Raw genomic sequence first — 19,757 nt, 5'->3', positions numbered from 1 at the left:
AGGAGAATCTACTGTGATACTAATTATCTTGTTTTCAGGTGCTGCGGGAGCCTGGAAGAAATGAGAGGTATTTTCCCTCCTGCTTCAAAGGAGTTCCCCAAGCCTTGTGCTTCCTTGCCTTAGAGTATTATTGGTGATTTCCACTGAAGGACAAAGTCAGAATTTTCCAGGTACTAGAAGACAGAACCTAAGATGCAGACACAGAAGGGTACAAGGACAGTCAAGATAGGCTGGGAGAAACAGAAGTGGGCTGATATCAACATCTGGGAAGGGAATGGGTATTTTTTTTCTATTTCCTTCCCAACCCAGGCACTGGGGTCTTAGCATTGGCCAAGATGCCCTGCCCCAGTGTGGTGGGAAGCAGCCCAGACTTAGGCAACATGTGAGTCTGACCTGAGCAGAACGAGGGTGACCCGTAAATACCAGAGCTCCAAGGGGCTTCCTTCAACTTGTGTATGGAATTAATGAGATCCCTAGGGAGACCCTGTAAAATGACAGATTTATTTTTCCTCTAGCCTGAACGGAGACATGAAGTGGATTAAATTTGATTTAGAGGGAAAGAAAAAGAGTGACATTTCTTACACCTTAGGATTCTGAACTAACATTTATATCCACAACACATTCGCCTGTATTTGTGTATCTGCAATTATTACATATAAACACATCTCCTCACAAACATTTTGGAGGATTCTGGAAGGGTGCTAAAAGGCATGCCATAGTCTTAATTTAAATGATGAGTCCTTTTGAAAGGGGGTTGGGGTTTATCTCTCCCGGAATAAGCCTGTCAAGAGGTACTTAACTGCAGCACCTCCCCGTCAGCTGCTCTCTTCTAAGCACTCCCCTCTCTCCTGCTCTGTTAGGGGTTGTGTATCCCGGGGATGAAGGAGAGCTATGCCCAAGAAGGACTTTGCTCAAGGAGCAGCCTGAGTCACTGGGGACCTTGAAGATAATCCTTCTATATACACAGTCCATGCCTTTTGAATCACAAATACTGTCTTAAAGAAAGGCCTTTTTTGGTTGTTGATGGTGGTGGGTTCTCACAGCCTGGCTTATAGACCAGCACTGCAGTTCTGAACGCTGAACTAACTGCAGCATGGCAGGACCTCAGCTCTCCTGAGGGCAGCAGATTGCTGACTAAAGGAGCTTTCAGTCTATAACCAGCAATGAAGAACCTCAGCTCAGTTTCAAAGTTCTGATTATGATAGGAGGCTGACTCACTCCACCCATGGCAGGAAGTGTCATTTCTATACTTAGTCATGTGAAAGAAAGTGAAAATGTTAGTTGCTCAGTCTTGTCTGACTCTTTGCAACCCGATGGACTGCAGCCCACCAGGTGCCTCTGTCCATGGAATTCTCCAGGCAAGAATACTGGAGTGGGTTGCCGTTCCCTTCTCCAGGGGATCTTCCCAATCCAGGGATCAAACCTGGCTCTTCTGCATTGGCAGGCTGGTTTTTTACCACCTGAGCTACCGGGGGAGCCACCATTAAAATGAAGACTGAAAGTCAAGGTCAGCTGGGAAGCACAGTGTGTTTGTGATCTGAGTAGATTCCTCTGCCTTCTGCTACTGGAATGAAGCCCCTCCATTAGAGTGGGTACCTGCTCCCTTTCTAAGGACCAGTTACAAATCTGCCAGCTTCTATTTGGGGGAGGAGTCGGAATTTTCTACTTCCTAGGCATCAGTGCCTGCAAAAGGTGCCCTAGGACCACCATTTAAAAGGTCATGCAATTTAAAGCAAAGGCCTGGCACTGCTGTAGAGACACCCCGAGCACCACGTACCGTGCATAGTTACGCAGATGCTCTTCAATCAGCGTGTTAGAGCAAAGATTGATGCAGCTGCCGTACATCTCCTAGAGAGGTGCAATTAAAAATCATCTGAACACATGCAACAAGCTCAGCACATGCACAAGTCTCAATCAACAGGAGGCATGCAGGAGACAGGTTAAAGGATAGACGCTTCGGACACACTTTACGGGGCATGGGGAACTGCTGAGATCTTTGACTCCTCAGTGAGAGGACCCATTAAGTTACCTGGAGAAGTTTTATTCCAGCAATGGAAGTTTGGACATATTTAATCCAAAGGGCCTGGTGTTTGGGGGCACAAGTGTGACTTTTCTAAGCTGAAGCTAAAGTCTTTTATAACAAAGACAACTCGGTGGAAATCAATGTGCAATTAAAATTTGTGTGTTGTTAATTGGAGTGATATTAACTAAAATTTGATTTTGGTACTGCAAAAAGAATCTAGAAAGTTCTTAGACCTCACCAGAATGGGGTTGTGCCTTATAACAAATAATAAATTATGCAGGTGTTACTCTCTAGTTACTGTGAAGGATATTCTGGGTCCTTCTATTTCACAGAGGGTTTCACATTTTGGCTGCTATACCATGTTTTTAAGGGCATAACAGGCACAAAGCATGCAGGAAACATTACTTAAAAAGATGTTCGTATCTCTTATTCACAGGATTTAAATCCAGATTTATACAGTGTAGTTCATGGCACACACTCTGCCATCCCCTGCGCACTGGCAAGCACTGTAGACCACTAGGGTTTCCTTAGGGGCTTGTGTCGTAAAATGTCAATGTGGAGGTCCCTGTGGCATATTTATTCCAAAGGTCTTTCTAAAACTGAGTAGTTAAGTCTTTAGAAATAGAATTTCTATTCGTATGCTGTTTAACTGGGCTCGAGAATAAACTGTCGAGTCACATGAGGAGAACTAACTCTTCCTGAGGCAGAATCAGGGATGAAGAAGGGCCTGATTTCACATTGATTTTGTAATCTAACCCTATAGAAATGCCTCCTCATCTACAACTCCTAATTCTCAATGATCAAACTACTTGGGGAAATCGAGGGACCAGGATATAGTCTCCTGTGACCTGTTTAATCATCCTCTCTCAATTTCCAAAGGAAGAGTAAAAGGTACTCAACACAACATATCTCATTAGAAACCCTTGAGTCTATTTTTCCATGCCTCCTTTCGAATTCTTCCGGGGATTCCCTCAAGGTGGCCAAGGGCTGTAGTCTGTGGTGTTAGGAATAACGTAATTAATTTAAAGGAATAAAAGGGACATTCTCCAAACAGCACTCACCGCCTTATTTTTTCCTTTGCTAGCAGAGCTCCCGGTGTTTCCCTTACCGTCTGTCACCTTCCTCCCAAGGGAGGTTAAGGGGAGGGTGGAGGTCTTCAGCTGGTTGGATGCCTGATAGTTATTATTGTTGTTCTGGTTGCCACTGAGTGTCTCCATAATGGATCGGAAGGTTCCAAAAGGCCTTTTGAGCTGGTCCCCTGACTCGCTGCCAGCAGACGTCCGCTGGAGGGTCCTGCCCTTCTCCCGCTCCTTTTCTCCGTTTAGTTCAAGGCTAGTTTGCTCCATCTGCACCACCGGCTCCTCAAAGGTCACTCTGAGTTTTGAGTTCTGAGATGTCCGGCGCTTGGACGACGGGGACTTGAGGGCACTCTTGGGACTCGTGGCCACTTTCTGGGCGGCTGTGCTGTCAGGGCTGGGCTGAGGGGCTTCTCCAGAGGGTTGGCTCGAGGGGTTGTTTCCTGAGCCCAGACACTGGGATTCCAAGTCCGGCTCGCTGCTCTCTGAGGTGGGGGATGGGCTGTGGCCCTCCAGGGATTTGGAGGCCTTGATACTGAAAGGAAACCTGCGTCCTGATGCCAAGGTGTGTTTCTTGATCATCAAGTGTAGGCTCTCTGCGCTGTCCATGCCCTCCACACTCTCCACGATGGGCTGCGGTCTGGGCCTGTCAACCTTCTTCATAGGGGTGCCCTTGGGGTCCTCAGAGTTGTTGGAGTCCGTGTCAGCCTCGCTCAGCGGCCGCTGCATCAGCTGCTTCAGCCGTGCCAACCTCAGTTCCCTCTTCTCCAGGGGGATCTTTTTGGAATGTCTCGAGGAAGTCTGAGCATCCTGGAATTCCAACGACAGCTTTTCCTGGGTGCAGACATTCTCTGAAATATCTTTTCCTAATAACTGACGTAGGATTTTATCAGAATCTTCGTCTTTCACTTTGGCCCTAGCCCGGCTGGATGCTGACAGGCTTCCAAGAACCTGAATCCCCTCCTGGACTCCTGGTTTGCTTTTGGCTACAGACTCATCCTCTGCGTCTGGGGACTTCCATTGGGACTTTCTGCAAGCTGGGGAAGATGGTAAACTGAAAGAGGATGGAGGATATATGAGATGGTCTCCTATTGGGTTAAAATAACACAGCCATGAACCACTGCGTGGCTTTACTGCTGCGAATAACTTCACATCACTAAGACTGAAATAAGAATAATGTCTGTTTCAATCAAACAGACTACAAACATTCCATGGTGGCAACCATAACCAGAATGGGATGCTTCATACCTTATGCTGTGACTGCCAAATGTGTCTACTGTTTTGTTTTTTTACACATCAATTTTGCACAAATTTTCCCAGTCCCATCATCAACAACCTTATGAGCCTACATATCCTTATTTCCATTTCATAGATGAAGGAAAAAAGACTCTAAAAGAGTAAGTGACTTGTTTATAGTCGTGGAAAGAAGAAATGGCAGAGCCAGAGATAAACTCATGTCTTCTGACCCTAGATCCAGTGCCTTCTTCCCTATGATAGCTCATTTTTATTCCTCTTTATAAAAATAAAATGTCTTCTGTTGTTATCTTCTAAAAAGATAATAAAAGAAAGTCCAAGAAAATGGCTCAGAGATTAAAGATACTTAACAATCTTAACCACTACCACTTCTGGTATTACCTGGGTGAAGAAAGGAGTGACTTGCCCTCTGATTTCTGGGCTTCAAGAAGTTGTTGGAGCTGGTTCTGTAGTGTGACACGTTGCATTGTCTGTCTGGGAAAAACAAATCAAAACAAATAAGTTCTCTGACACATGGCTACTACCATAAATTAATAGATATACATTTTCTCATGATAATTTGCAATAAGTTGCAATAAATCTAAAAGCCTTGCAAATGTGCATAATCTTCACCCTTATAATTCAGAAATTTTCCTAAGGATACAATCAAAAGTACTCAACAAGATATTTATTATTCACATGGCAGGCAGGTTCTTTACCACTAGCGCCACCTGGGAAGCCCATTAGTAAGAAAGCTGTAACATAAATGCTCATCACTAAGACTGAGTAAATCAATTTATAATTATTTCTAGGAAGGTAGCTATTAAGAATGATAATATATCTGAATATTTGTGACACAGAAACAGCTTCCCTAATATATATGTGTATATATAAAGTATACAGTATGAAGTATATTTATATAAACAGACACAGATACACACACACAGAGTATAATTTACTTTCCTTAAGTTAAAAAAAAAGTTACAAAATGCTGGGTGTAATATAATCTCATTATCTCATTTTTAAGAAATCTCTCTCTTTCTCCCCAAACCCAAGCCATACCCCAAGCGAGAAGGATATACTCCAAAATGTTACTCACTCTCCCTAACTTGTCTGAATTTATAAAGTAATTGAGTTAATTTAGCCATCAGAAAAAAGCTAAATAAACCAAAGCAAGCAAACTGCTTCCATGTTGGATATGCTGTGCTGTGCTTAGTCACTCAGTTGTGTCCAACTCTTTGTAACCCCACGGACTGTAGTCCTCCAGTTTCCTCTGTCCAGGGGGGATTCTCCAGGTAAAAACACTTGAGTGGGTGCCATGCCGTCCTCCAGGGGATCGTCCCAACCAGGAACTGAACTCAGGTCACCCGAACTGCAGGCGAATTCTTTACTGTCTAAGCCAGCAGGGAAGCCCCAGAATATTGGAATGCATAGCCTTTCCCTTCTCCAGGGGAACTTCCTGACCCAGGAATCGAACCAAGGTTTCCAATATTGCAGGCAGATTCTTTACCAGCTGAGCTACCAGGGAAGCCGTTGAACTACCAGATAAATAACTTGGTATTTTTTGTATAAAGAGAAAACTGTATGGCAACAGCTGATTTACTCTGGACATAGAAGCATATGCCTCAGAACGTGCTTTAAAGTTAAGAAAATGGGTTAAAAGCTATAGGTTAAAGAAGATAAAATCTGTTTAGAAAACACATATTATTATAGAACTTGAAAAAGTAAATTAAACTGATTCTGATTTTAGAGAAGTAAGCAGTATTTACTGATCTCTGTAGTATTCCTGTGGTACTCCCCACTGGCCCCCAAAGATGAATATCACATCCTAATCCCTGGAAGATGTGATTATGTTACCTTATGTGATAAAAAGGGAATTAAGGCTGGACTGTGGGGTGGGTCCAATCTCACCACATGAGTAACAGTGAAGAGAAGGCAGAAAAGGAGATCAGAGGGACTTAAAGTGTGGTAAGGACTCTACCTGCAGTTGGGGACTTTGATGATGAAGGAAGCGGCTGTGAGCCAAGCAATGCAGTAGCCTCGAGGAGCTGGCAATGACTCTCAGCTGACAGCAAGAAAACAGAGACTTCAGCAAGAAACTGATTCTGCTACATGACCTGAATGAGCAGGAAACAGACTTTCATCTGAGAGTCTCCAGAAAGGAAAGCAGACTGTGAATGCCCTGATTTTAACCTAGAGAAATTCATTCTGGTATCCTGACCTACAGAACCGTAAGATAAATGTCCATTGTTTTAAACCACTGAGTATGTGGTAATTTGATACAGGAGTCGAAAACTAAGCATCAAAACTGGCAGCAGCTCCCACGAGTCGGAAGGAAGAACTAAACCCATGAGTTATAAGTGTCCTTCAGAGAGCTGCTGAATCTTCGATGCTGGCTTGAGGAAGTTCAATCTTCTCCTTGCCAAATGGCGCTGCATATCCTCAACAGCTGTCGGCTACCTAAATGTAATTCTGAGAGATCGGATTTGCATAATACTCTTCCACCAGCCCCAGAGATTCTCCTTTTCTCAGAAGTGGTCAGTCTTAGTACTAACATTCCATCCCCAAGACTTAAGAAGTCTGTGATCTTACTTTATCTCACTCATTCTGTGACTCACACTGAAATAAAGCAGAAGCCAGCAAACTTTTCCCTAAAGGGCCAAATATTAAATATTTTAGGCTTGCACACCACAAATTCTGTGTCATAATTACTCAACTCAGCTTATGTAGTTGTGAAATCAACACTCAGTAATATGTAAGAGAATGTGTACAGCTCTGTTTCAATAAAACTTTACAAAAACAGGTGGTGGAAAAAAAGCAACAGGTGGTAGGGTGAATTGGGCCTCAGTGTATATATAGTCTATAGTTTGCTGACCCTAATCTAAAGAATAAACAAAAAAACAAAAAATACACAGGAGATTTCTACTTTTCTTACTTTGAAATTTGGTACTGCCTGTCAAGTATTTTAGAAAAACATTAGGTGAGGGATTAAAATAGATGAAGTAAGATTACAGTCTCCTTTTAAAGGGTTTTTAGGTGTCAATGTGAATTATGACACAGTCAAGAAAACTATTTGGAAGCAATTAGGCTGACTGATGACAGGAATCCCAGGTATGGATGGAGAAAAAAAGGACTCTATTATCTAGATTCTAAAAAAGCCCTCAGAAAGGACTAATCAACTTTAATTATAATATATGAGCATGTGAAATATGAATATGTGAAAATATGTGAGCATTTGTCCAGTATGTCTGCTAGGCTGCTCTAGCAAAGCACCACAAGTTGCCTTCCTTAAACAACAGAAGTTTATTTTCTCATAGTTCTGGAGGCTAGCAGTCTGTAACCAAGGTGTTGACAAGGTTGGTTCCTTGGAGGGCTGTGAGGGAGAATTGGCCCTCTGCCTCTCTCCTAGTGTTTGGTGGTTCACTAGCAATCTTTGGCATTCTCTGACTTCTGAATGAATCACCCTGACCTTTGCCTTCCTGTGCACATTATCTTCTCCCTGTGTGTGTCTGTCTCTGTGTCCAGATTTTCCCCTTTTGCAAGGACACCAATCATCTTGGATTGGGCCCAATCCTATGACTTAATTTTCACTTGATTACTTTTGTAAAGACCCATCTCCAAATAAGCTCACATTCCAAAGTCCTAGGGATTAGGACTCCAACACATCATTTTATGAGGTCACAATTCAACCCATTGACACCTGCACTTATAGGTCAGGATGTCTAAGGGAGCTGAAGGATACCATTTCTAAATAACAGCTAGGTTGATGAAGGGCTGGTAAAAATATTCTAGGAGGAAAAGGCGCTCAAGACCGTCTCCCACTCACAATTTTGGACTGAAAAACTCGTGTTTTCCATCCTTCCTTGTACACCTCTTGATGTTGTTGGTGCCCTAGAGTCTGAAGGGTACAGTGGACTAAATAGAGTAAGTGAATTTCTGTTCTAGTTTTGCCATTCTCACTGAGACACACAGTAAGTACAAAACTAGGGTCTCCAGCATAGCCTCTCTTATTTCATATTCTCATTTGGCTTGACTACAACTGTCTACAGCCTTCAGGTTGGAGACAGTGGAATAACTGCTGTCTATTAGCATACATGTGAGTTTTATCCCAGGATCATCAGCAGGGAGAGCAGCCAAGACTCTGACCTTGAGGAGTTCTACCAATAAAGCAACTACTGCAGCTCAGGAAAGCCTCTCCAACTCTGTGCTGAAAGATTGAGGGAAAGGTTTTTCAGTCTTTTCTCTGAGTACAAACCTTTAGAAAAAAACATTCCATTGGACTATTTTAAAGTTATCCTCGACGGATAAGTCCATACACTACTGGGGGGAGTATCCACTGGTACACCATTTCTGGAAGGATATTAGGCAGCATCTATCTACAAGTATCATGACAGCAAGGAGATCAAACCAGTCAATCCTAATGGAAATCAACCCTGAATACTCATTGGAAGACCTGATGGATGCTGAAGCTGAAGCTCCAGTATTTTGGCCACCTGATAGGAAGAGCTGACTCACTGGAAAAGACCCTGATGCTGGGAAAGACTGAAGGCAAAGAAGAAAAGGATGGCAGAGGATGAGATGGTTGGATAGCATCACCGATTCTACACACATGAACTCGGGCAAACTCTGGGAGACAGCGAGGAGACAGAGACGCTTGGTGTGCTGCAGTCCGTGGGGTCACAGAGTCAGATGTGACTTAGTGGCTGAACAACAAAAATCCACATGTATGCACCTTTGCCCTGGTAATTCCTTTTCTAGGAACTTCTTTTCAGAAATACCTACACATGTACATAAAGACATGTGTACAAGTATGTTTGCCTTGACAATATAACTTCCTGAAGGGAATTAGGAATTTGTGTGCATTTCCCCTTCAGTTACATCCAGACCTTCAAAGCTTGCTTAGCTCACCTGCCCCAGGGGAGTCTTGTGTAACTGGGCAGAGGATTGTCGGAGAGAAAGGAACCCCTCTAATTTTTGAGTTTAAATTTTTTTCTAGAAAGCCTAAACTCATTACAGACAGTATTCTAGGTACTGACAGGGGAAGGGTGGAGGAGTGCAGAAACTCTTAACCTCTAAGGCACAAGAGCAGAAGCAGAGACAGAAATGTTTCCCAAGTTTAACGAGGAGCCAGAGGATCTAAGGACTTGTCACTGTTGCATGAATTAACTTCTAACCAATTAAGGCCTCCCACCAACTACAGATCTTTTTTCACAAGGAAAGAAGAAAAAAATATTTTTTATAATTTTAAAGTAAAACTTCACTTTTCTCCCCTAAAGCTTAATTTTTAAGGTCTATCCTCCTAATCTGTTACCATTACTTTGAGTGCTATTCTTGATTTTCGATGATTCCCTTACCAGTATGGCAACGGTCATTTGGCCAATGTGTTCTCCAAGGGCTGACCTCTGTCCCCTTAGAGGGGCCTCAGCTCTTAGTCCTTCAACCTGCTTAACAGCCCCCCAGATGGCCTCGCCTTGGGCCCTCCTTTTTTCAAGCACATCATGGCAACTTCCCAGCCATGCTTCCCTGACATCTAGTTATGTAATGTGTACCAGCTTCATTATTTCATCAAAAAAAGAGCTGGGCTTAACTAGACAAAGAGTGTTTTAAGAAACGTCATGCTGAGTTCACATTCTGAGGATTTTTCATTCTGAGGATTTGTGAATTGTCTGCTTAATTTTTACAATAAATTTGCAGCAATGGTTACCAGGGTACCTGTACTTTCCCAAATATATATTTTTCTTTTTTGAGAAAACTGAGAAACTGGCTCATCTTGAAACTTTCTCTCTCATGCTCTTTATAATTTGTTGAACTATTAAGGACAGAAGTTTGGAATGATGCCCACATGTGCTTTCTGCACCCGCTACGTCATCTGGGGCCCTGAGATGTGAAGACAGAGAGAGGCTCTCTCCCCTAGTCCACTGTGGCTTAAGTTTCCTGCTGAGGAAGCTTGCTCTGCATTCTTTTTTTGCTTAAATATCATTTTCCCTCCACAGAGATGGCATCTTCAGCATGAACACCAGCTGTGAGGGCTTGGAACGAGGGAAGGAAACATGATGAGGAGGACACTTGGCATTCCCAGTACCACCTGCACAAGGGAGCCTTCTGAGGACCCGGCTGACACCTAAGCACGACGCTGACCGGCCAGACCGGGTTCTCATGGAACAAGCAGGTCACTCACTCCTTCAGCTGCTTGGTGAGCTTCACCACCTGGGAGGCTAGCGACATGCAGGTCTCCACCACCACCAGGTACCGGGAGCACAGGCTGTGTCCGTGGCGCTCGGCGCTCTGGGAGGGCTTCTCCCCTGCGTGGTTCTGCATAGTGACATTTGCTCCGTACTCAACCAGGGTCTGTTAGAGAAGGCAGAGACATGTGATCCGTCAGGACTTCCCTCTAAACATCATTTTTTTTTTAAATTTTATATTTACTTTATTTTACTTTACAATACTGTATTGGTTTTGCCATACATTGACATGAATCCACCACGGGTGTATACAAGCTCCCAATCCTGAATCCTCCTCCCACCTCCCACCCCATATCATCTCTCTGGATCATCCCCATGCACCAGCCCCAAGCATCCTGTATCCTGTATCGAACATAGACTGGCACTTCGTTTCTTACATGATAGTATACATGTTTCAAAGCCATTCTCCCAAATCATCCCACCCTCTCCCTCTCCCTCAGAGTCCAAAAGTCCATTCTATACATTTGTGTCTCTTTTGCTGTCTTGCATAAAGGGTCATCATTACCCTCTTTCTAAATTCCGTATATATATATCAGTAGGAGAGGATGTGAAGAAAAGGGAACCCTCTTTCACTGTTGGTGGGAATGCAAACTAGTACAGCCACTATGGAAAACAGTGTGGAGATTCCTTAAAAAATTTCAAATAGAACTGCCATATGACCCAGCAATCCCACTGCTGGGCATACACACCAAGGAAACCAGAATTGAAAGAGACACATGTACCCCAATGTTCATTGCAGCACTGTTTATAATAGCCAGGACATGGAAACAACCTAGATGTCCATCAGCAGATGAATGGATAAGAAAGCTGTGGTACATATACCCAATGGAGTATTACTCAGCCATTAAAAAGAATACATTTGAATCAGTTCTAATGAGATGAATGAAGCTAGAGCTGATTATACAGAGTGAAGTAAGCCAGAAAGAAAAACACCAATACAGTATACTAAACATCATTTTTAAAAAGATTTTTGAAGTATAGTTGATTTACAGTTTTGTTAGTTTCAGGCATGCAGCAAAATGATTCAGTTATATATATATATATATGTATTTCTTTTTTCCAGATTGCTTTCCATTATGGGTTGTTACAAGATATTGAATATAGAATATAGTTCCCCATGCTACACAGTGAACTCTTTTTGCTTATCTATTTTATGTACAGTAGTTAGCATTTATTACTTTCATACTCCCAAATGTATCCCTCCCCCACCTCCTTCTTCCCTTTGGTAACCATAAATTTGTTTCTTATGTTTGTGAGTCTGTTTCTGTTCTGTATACAGAATAATCTGTATTATTTTTTAGATTCCACATATAACTGATATCATATAATTGCTTTTCTCTGACTGACTTAGTATGATATTCCTTAGGTGTGTCCATAAACATTACTTTTTAATGACTGTAACAGAAGGTTGAATGGAACTTCTGTTGTTCCAAAACCAGTCACCAGAGTCCACAGCAGGACAGGGTTGGGGCAAGGAGCCTTACATATGAAGAGGACTTCTAGTGAGATTTTAGCAGTCAGTATCAGATGCCTCCCTTCAGAACCTACGACAACGCAACTGACCAACCTTCCTACTATCAACCCCACCCAGCCTCAGAAGGACACTGGGAAGGAGAGGAGGATGCGTTGTCCTTAGGAGTCCTTTCCTTCATGAGATGAGCAGGGCAGTGTCTGCAGTGAGAGGCTCTGTCCCTTTCAATGGGTGGGCTTATGAATTTAGGGATGCCCGTAAGAAAAAGGAACTTTTTTTTACCTGTTCTTTTTTGGGCAGCCACTTGATCTGGTATGGAACCTACCCAATCAGAGATAAAAAGAACAGGGGAGAATTGTCATGGCAGGGGCTCGTATTCTCACCACGTGCCCTGGTGAGCATGTGTCCCCATAGATTGAGCAGATGTTGTAGAAGGGAGCATGCTGTGAGCTTATTATCACCTGATGAAAATGGAGAAGGTTCTTTAGCAGCAGGAGGCAGTGGGAAGCAACACCGTGGAGAGGCTTGTATGGGGAGGAGAGTGCGAGGTCGGGGCCGCATCTCCCTGTCAGGTAGCTGTGGGGAGGCTCTAAAGGACCCTCCAAAGACCCCACCCACCACATCCACCAGAGACACAGCCCCTGAAGGCTGCTCCCGAGGACATCAGTGGCAACCTTAGTGAGCTAAAGAAGCAAGACAACTTTCAGGGAGATGCCATGACCCCTGCCAGTTAACCAAAGAGACAGCTGACTTTCTCTCTCCACACTCTCTATTTGTCCTCAACAGTGGAGCCCAGGAGAGAGCGGTGAATAGGAGCTAAGGTGGTGTGAAACAAGCCAGTCAAGCTTCTATCTCAACCTCATTCCTTCTACCCTGAGCTGATCTGGGCTGGGGAGGAGAATACTTTGAATTAGAAATAAGACTGAGATTTTTCAATTGGTTTGAAGTGTATGTTAACAGTCAAATAAAGGCAAAAAGTTAAGGAATCTTGTCAAGGTATCATTACTATAGGGGAGAAAGATTCGAAAGAACATGGTTGAGATTGTTAATTATTTTCCTTTTACTGTACTTTGGCTTGTGTGATCTTAGATCCCTGACCAGGGATTGAACCTGTGCCCTCAGCAATGAAAGCACAGAGTTCTAACCACCATTATACCAGAGAATTCCCTGCCATCGTTAATTTTTAAAAATCAAAACTTTAGTTTTTATGCTGTGGTAACAACAGACTCCACAAAAAGCTGTCACATCAATATTAATCAACTGTTATAGTCTGATATATTTTTTTGACACTATCAAGATGAGTTTGTAGACCTCCGGATTTATTTTAGTAATAGATAATGTTTTCTCCACAAGAAATAATTGTTACTTTAAAATTCCTAGACTACTCAGACTCAGAGGTCACTAAGGAGCTTCATTTTCCACTCAGTTTAGGATTACTCGCCCTGAAAAGTCACTGTGCCCTACAGTCACTGCCACTCAGCTCACAGAGTATCCCCACCCCACACTGGGCTCCCAGAGACCCAGCGTAAACGCACACTGTTAGCGCTCCCCCTGGCTCTGGCCTCTGCAGTTTTCTCTCCAGTGTTTCTCTCCATCATAGCAACACTTGCTCACTCCCTTTTCCACTTCCAATCTCTTTGTACCTACTTTTTCTCACACCCAGTGGAGAGACTTACTTCCAAGAGTATCCAAGTTTCCACATCCATGGTGCCTAGTGCCAAAAATATCATTTGTGTTAAGTGGAGATGAACACGCTGAAAGGACAGACTGCCTCTCCTCACGTATTAAAAAAAAAAAATTGAAATCTCAAACAGAATTAGTGATATCAGCCGGTTTTCTTTGGCTTGCAGTCATTTATTAGCTGATAAAAGTTTACTCTTTTTTACTTTGAGACTATTAAATATGATAGTGTTTTGTTAAATGGAAAAATGAAGTTTTCAGTCTTCATTCAATTATTTTTCCTCCACAAAAAGCAATGCTACTCCTTTCATCTTTTTGCAGACCCTGGTAGTAATTTAAATTTCTCTCTTTTCTATACACTTTGATTTCTCATCACTCCTTTCACAACTGGGTGTCTCAAATTAGAAGATGCATGCTTTGCCAGCAATAGTGGGAAAACTTCTCAGACACTTGGAATATTTGCTGTTTGTGAGGAGACCCTGTAGAGATCTTTTTGCTATTGCCTCTGCATTCTGGTTTTATTCAGCTCTTGTCTCATATTTACAGCTTTCGCATATCTTCTCCTGTCATTTCCTAATCCTCTCTACTTTTCTGAGCAACTGGTTCTCACTGCCCAGTTTTCTCTTTCAGATACAGTCTACCAGTACATGGGAAAACCTTGGTAAGTGCCTGTTAAGTTTGGAATAAAAGAAATATTACCAAATATGGTGAAAAAGAGCACTGTTTTCCTAGAGTTCTCAAGTACACATAAGATATTTTGAACTGTATGAATCTGGTGAGGTAAAAGTATTTTCTTTAATTGTAGCCTTCACCCATACATTGTCAGCTGCTCTTCTCCTACATTTCAGGCAGATGTGGGAACAAATCCATGGATGTTGGGTCATTTTCGATGATAAGAATGGTGTGACTGGTCAGACTCTGGTAATGATGATTTATGTTCCTAAAGTAAATTCCAGGCCAGTTCTAAACTTTGTTTCAATTCAAAGCTTTCCCTTTCCTTACACCATCACTGTCCCTCCTCCCCTTCAGCCCTCCTCTCTCATTGTTTTGTCAGTCAGAGCCTTATACCTTCTAGCTGAAAAGGCCTATCTAGTTATTTTAAAAAAATTTTTAAGTTGAAGTATAGTTGATTTACAATGTTGTGTCGGTTTTTGCTATATAGCAAAGTGACTCAGTTATACACATGTAGGTATTCTTTTTTATATATTCTTTTCCATTATGGTTTAATCACAAGATCCTAAAAATAGTTCCCCATGCTGTACAGGCAGGTGGGAGAGGGAAGGCCTGGGAGTTTGGGAATAACAGATGTTAAACTATTACATATAGGAGGCCTGCCCAGTTTTCACATTCACGTGCTCCTCTCAGGGCCCCCCGCCATGCGCTGTGAGGGCGGCAGCCCTGGTGTGGCTCAGCTCCGGGCAGCTCTGCATTCAGCTGCGGGACGGGACGCTGACCCCTCTTCTCGTAGGAAGCCTGTACTCTCTAAGCAGCCCTCTTGGAGGTCCCCTCAGGTGGCTGGGGCAGGGGATGCCACTTCCTGTGGCTCTACTCCCCAACCTCTTTCCATAACTACACACCTAAGACACAGTAAAATTCTCCAGGTATGTTTGGCTAAAAGGGTGAGGCCACCTGAGGCTGTTGGGTAGACTGGCTAGCCAATCAGGGCCCTAGCCAAGCCTGCCCACAGGCTGAGGGGGTCTGTATCAAGGGCTTCCTAGAATCAGTTCTGGGCTTTTTGAACGTATTCAAGAAGCTCAGTCCTACTACAAAGAAGGGGAGAAAACCACAGAACCCTGTCTCCCCAGCCTACTAGCTGCTGTGCGTGTGTTTAGTCGCTCAGTCGTGTCTGATTCTTTGCAACCCCATGGACTATAGCCACACTCTTTGTGATTCCCTTATCTATGGGGTTACCCCGGCAAGAACACTGGAGTGGGTTGTCATGCTCTCCTCCAGGGGATTTTCCCCATTGAGGGACACAACTTGCATCTCTTGTGTCTCCACTGTGTCATATTACTTGATACTCTAAGGAATTTTTCTAATTATTTCCTGAAAATTCAGTCCTGTTTTTCAGACACTTGGGAAAGCAAAGTGTGCTAAAGACAGCAGGCATGGCCACCTGCCATGTGACAGTCTGAGCGATATCCGTCTGACAGGGGTTTTCTGCTATCTTGAGAACATGGGGTACTTAACATCTACTGTCCTCAGCACTGGAGTTATCAAGCAATGCTGAAAGGGCAAGAGACCCTGTCAACGTCCTGTGACACTCAAGGAGAGACCCAGACAGCTATTTATGCCAATGCTTGTGTTAGAACTAATACCCCAAAAAGATGCCTTTTCATTATAGGGGACTGGAATGCAAAAGTAGGAAGTCAAGAAACACCTGGAGTAACAGGCAAATTTGGCCTTGGAATGCGGAATGAAGCATGGCAAAGACTAATAGAGTTTTGCCAAGATGATGCACTGGTCATAGCAAACACCCTCTTCCAACAACACAAGAGAAGACTCTACACATGGACATCACCAGATGGTCAACACTGAAATCAGATTGATTATATTCTTTGCAGCCAAAGATGGAGAAGCTCTATACAGTCAACAAAAACAAGACTGGGAGCTGACTGTGGCTCAGATCATGAACTCCTTATTGCCAAATTCAGACTTAAATTGAAGAAACTAGGGAAAACCACTAGACCATTCAGGTATGACCTAAATAAAATCCCTTATGATTATACAGTGTAAGTGAGAAGTGTACGGTCGGACCCCGGTTGCCATGATGGGCCCCCCCTTCTCTCCCCCGCCGGCGGGGGAAGTCCCTAACGGAGGGAGCCTCGCAGATGCCAGGGACCAAGGACAGCACACTCCGCCAGCTAAAGCCGCCCTGCCCCAGCTGCATAGAGAAACCTATCAGCTCACGACGCCGCAAACCAGCAGCCTATCTAAACTCCCATCTGCTAGCCCAGCCATCCCTCGCAACCTGCATATATAAACAAACTCCCAACGCGGTTCCGCGCGGATTCCCTCGACCTGCCCCGCCCGGTCCGGGAACCCCGCCCAGTCCGGGAACCCCACCCGGGAGCGCTTCGCCATTAAAGCCCGTTAGACATTTTTTGGTGTACCTGGTTGTCTTTTACCTAACAAGAAGTAGATTTAAGGGACTAGGTCTGATAGATAGAGTGCCTGATGAACTATGGAATGAGATTCGTGACACTGTACAGGAGACAGGGATCAAGACCATCCCCATGGAAAAGAAATGCAAAAAAGCAAAATGCTGACTGGGGAGGCCTTACAAATAGCTGTGAAAAGAAGAGAGGTAAAAAGCAAAGGAGAAAAGGAAAGATACAAGCATCTGAATGCAGAGTTCCAAAGACTAGCAAGAAGAGATAAGAAAGCATTCCTCAGCAATCAATGCAAAGAAATAGAGGAAAACAACAGAATGGGAAACACTAGAGATCTAAATTAGAGACACCAAGGGAACATTTCATGCAAAGATGGGCTCGATAAAGGACAGAAATGGTCTGGACCTAACAGAAGCAGAAGATATTAAGAAGAGGTGGCAAGAATACACGGAAGAACTGTACAAAAAAGATCTTCATGACCCAGATAATCACGATGGTTTGATCGCTCACCTAGAGCTAGACATCCTGGAATGAAACATCCTGGATGCTTTTCTAAGGCCCAGACATCCTGGGCCTTAGAAAGCATCACTACGAACAAAGCTAGTGGAGGTGATGGAATTCCACTTGAGCTATTTCAAATCCTGAAAGATGATGCTGTGAAAGTGCTGCACTCAATATGCCAGCAAATTTGGAAAACTCAGCAGTGGCCACAGGACTGGAAAAGGTCAGTTTTCATTCCAATCCCAAAGAAAGGCAATGCCAAAGAATGCTCAAACTACCACACAATTGCACTCATCTCACATGCTGGTAAAGTAATGCTCAAAATTCTCTAAGCCAGGCTTCAGCAATACGTGAACCGTGAACTTCCTGATGTTCAAGCTGGTTTTAGAAAAGGCAGAGGAACCAGAGATCAAATTGCCAACGTCCGCTGGATCATGGAAAAAGCAAGAGAGTTCCAGAAAAACATCTATTTAAAACATCTATTTAAAAAACATCTATGCCAAAGCCTTTGACTGTGTAGATCACAATAAACTGTGGATAATTCTGAAAGAGATGGGAATACCAGACCTCCTGACCTGTCTCTTGAGAAACCTATATGCAGGTCAGGAAGCAACAGTTTGAACTCAACATGGAACAACAGTCTGGTTCCAAATAGGAAAAGGAGTACATCAAGGCTGTATATTGTCACCCTGCTTATTTGACTTATATGCAGAGTACATCATGAGAAATGCTGGGCTGGAAGAAGCACAAGCTGGAATCAAGATTGCTGGGCGCAATCTCAATAACCTCAGATATGCAGATGACACCACCCTCATGGCAGAAAGTGAAGAGGAACTAAAAAGCCTCTTGATGAAAGTGAAAGTGGAGAGTGAAAAAGTTGGCTTAAAGCTCAACATTCAGAAAACGAAGATCATGGCATCTGGTCCCATCACTTCATGGCAAATAGATAGGGAAACAGTGGAAACAGTGTCAGACTTTATTTCTTTGGGCTCCAAAATCACTGCAGATGGTGACTGAAGCCATGAAATTAAAAGGCGCTTACTCCTTGGAAGAAAAGTTATGAGCAACCTAGATAGCATATTAAAAAGCAGAGACATTACTTTGCCAACTAAGCTCCGTTTAGTCAAGGCTATGGTTTTTCCAGTGGTCATGTATGGATGTGAGAGTTGGACTGTGAAGAAAGCTGAGTACCAAAGAATTGATGCTTTTGAACTGTGGTGTTGGAGAAGACTCTTGAGAGTCCCTTGGACTGCAAGGAGATCCAACCAGTCCATTCTGAAGGAGATCAGCCCTGGGTGTTCTTTGGAAGCAATGATGCTAAAGCTGAAACTCCAGTACTTTGGCCACCTCATGTGAAGAGTTGACCCACTGGAAAAGACTTTGATGCTGGGAGGGATTGGGGACAGGAGGAGAAGGAGACGACAGGATGAGATGGCTGGATGGAATCACCGACTCGATGGACGTGAGTCTGAGTGAACTCCGGGAGTTGGTGATGGACAGGGAGGCCTGGTGTGCTGCAATTCATGAGGTCGCAAAGAGTTGGACATGACTGAGCAACTGAACTGAACTGACTGAACTGTGTGCATTTCTGGAAATACAAATATATCAATTTGATTCTTTTATTATCCACTAAAGAGACAAAGTTGATTTAATCTAGACATTTAAATTCCCATTTTCTGTTTTACTACTTGTTGCACTCATTTCTCCAGAGAAGCAGGGCCTGTGTACCTGTATGCACCCGAGGTAGCCATGCTGTGAGGCCACATGAACAGCACTGTTGCCATCTTGGTCCACTTCATCCAGCGAGATGCCCTGCTCTTGCATGAACTGAAGAAGCCACAGCAGAATCTTCTCCTATAAACACAAGGACAAGTTTGAATTAATTAGGCTGTCATGTAGAGCCAAATGATTGGAAAAGACCCTGATGCTGGGAAAGATTGAAAGTAGGAAGAGAAGCGGGTGACAGAGGATGCGATGGTTGGATGGCTTCACCAATTCAATGGACATGGTTTGAGGAAACTCCAGGAGATGGTGAAGGACAGGGAAGCCTGGTGTGCTGCAGTCCATGGGGCTGCAAAGAGTCAGACATGACTGAGCAGCTGAACAGGTAGAAAAGCCTTATAAAAAGACAGGAAAATAAAACTCCAACATGTGTCTTTGAGGCTTAGTTAAGAGCCAAGGTTACCCTATGAAGACAACATTTCCACTCTGTATGAACTGAAAATTCATGAATCTCTGACTAAAGTCAATGAAAGAAAATTGTGCTGAGAATTCAAAGAGCAGAAAGTTATCTCAGAAATGCTCTTGTTTTGCTTCTATATTCTTCAGGTGGAAAAACTGATTCAGAGAAAGTTTGAGCATCTCCTCAAAGTTACACAGTGAGACGGAGTCAATGCTGGAACCAGAATCCAAGTCTTT

General features: G+C 43.4%; 1 protein-coding gene across 2 annotated transcripts in view; it reads right to left on the bottom strand.

The window, feature by feature from the left end:
- Positions 1–19,757, bottom strand: part of LOC120864684 (synuclein alpha interacting protein) — a 164,133-nt gene that overhangs the window by 10,279 nt on the left and 134,097 nt on the right. Inside the window, exons 7-11 of one of the 2 annotated variants that reach the window (XM_040241708.1) lie at positions 19,068–19,193; positions 10,511–10,680; positions 4,735–4,827; positions 3,085–4,153; positions 1,778–1,848 (exon numbers count right to left, since the gene is read on the bottom strand). In XM_040241708.1, coding sequence (XP_040097642.1) covers positions 1,778–1,848; positions 3,085–4,153; positions 4,735–4,827; positions 10,511–10,680; positions 19,068–19,193 — 1,529 coding nt within the window. The remainder of the gene's footprint in view (positions 1–1,777; positions 1,849–3,084; positions 4,154–4,734; positions 4,828–10,510; positions 10,681–19,067; positions 19,194–19,757) is intronic. The other variant, XM_040241709.1, reaches the window with a different exon arrangement.

Source organism: Oryx dammah, unplaced genomic scaffold (genome assembly GCF_014754425.2).
Source record: "Oryx dammah isolate SB20612 unplaced genomic scaffold, SCBI_Odam_1.1 HiC_scaffold_5, whole genome shotgun sequence".
Classification (NCBI taxonomy): domain Eukaryota; kingdom Metazoa; phylum Chordata; class Mammalia; order Artiodactyla; family Bovidae; genus Oryx; species Oryx dammah.
Note: the sequence above shows the minus strand (reverse complement) of the source record. Positions and strands in the feature narration are given on the sequence as shown.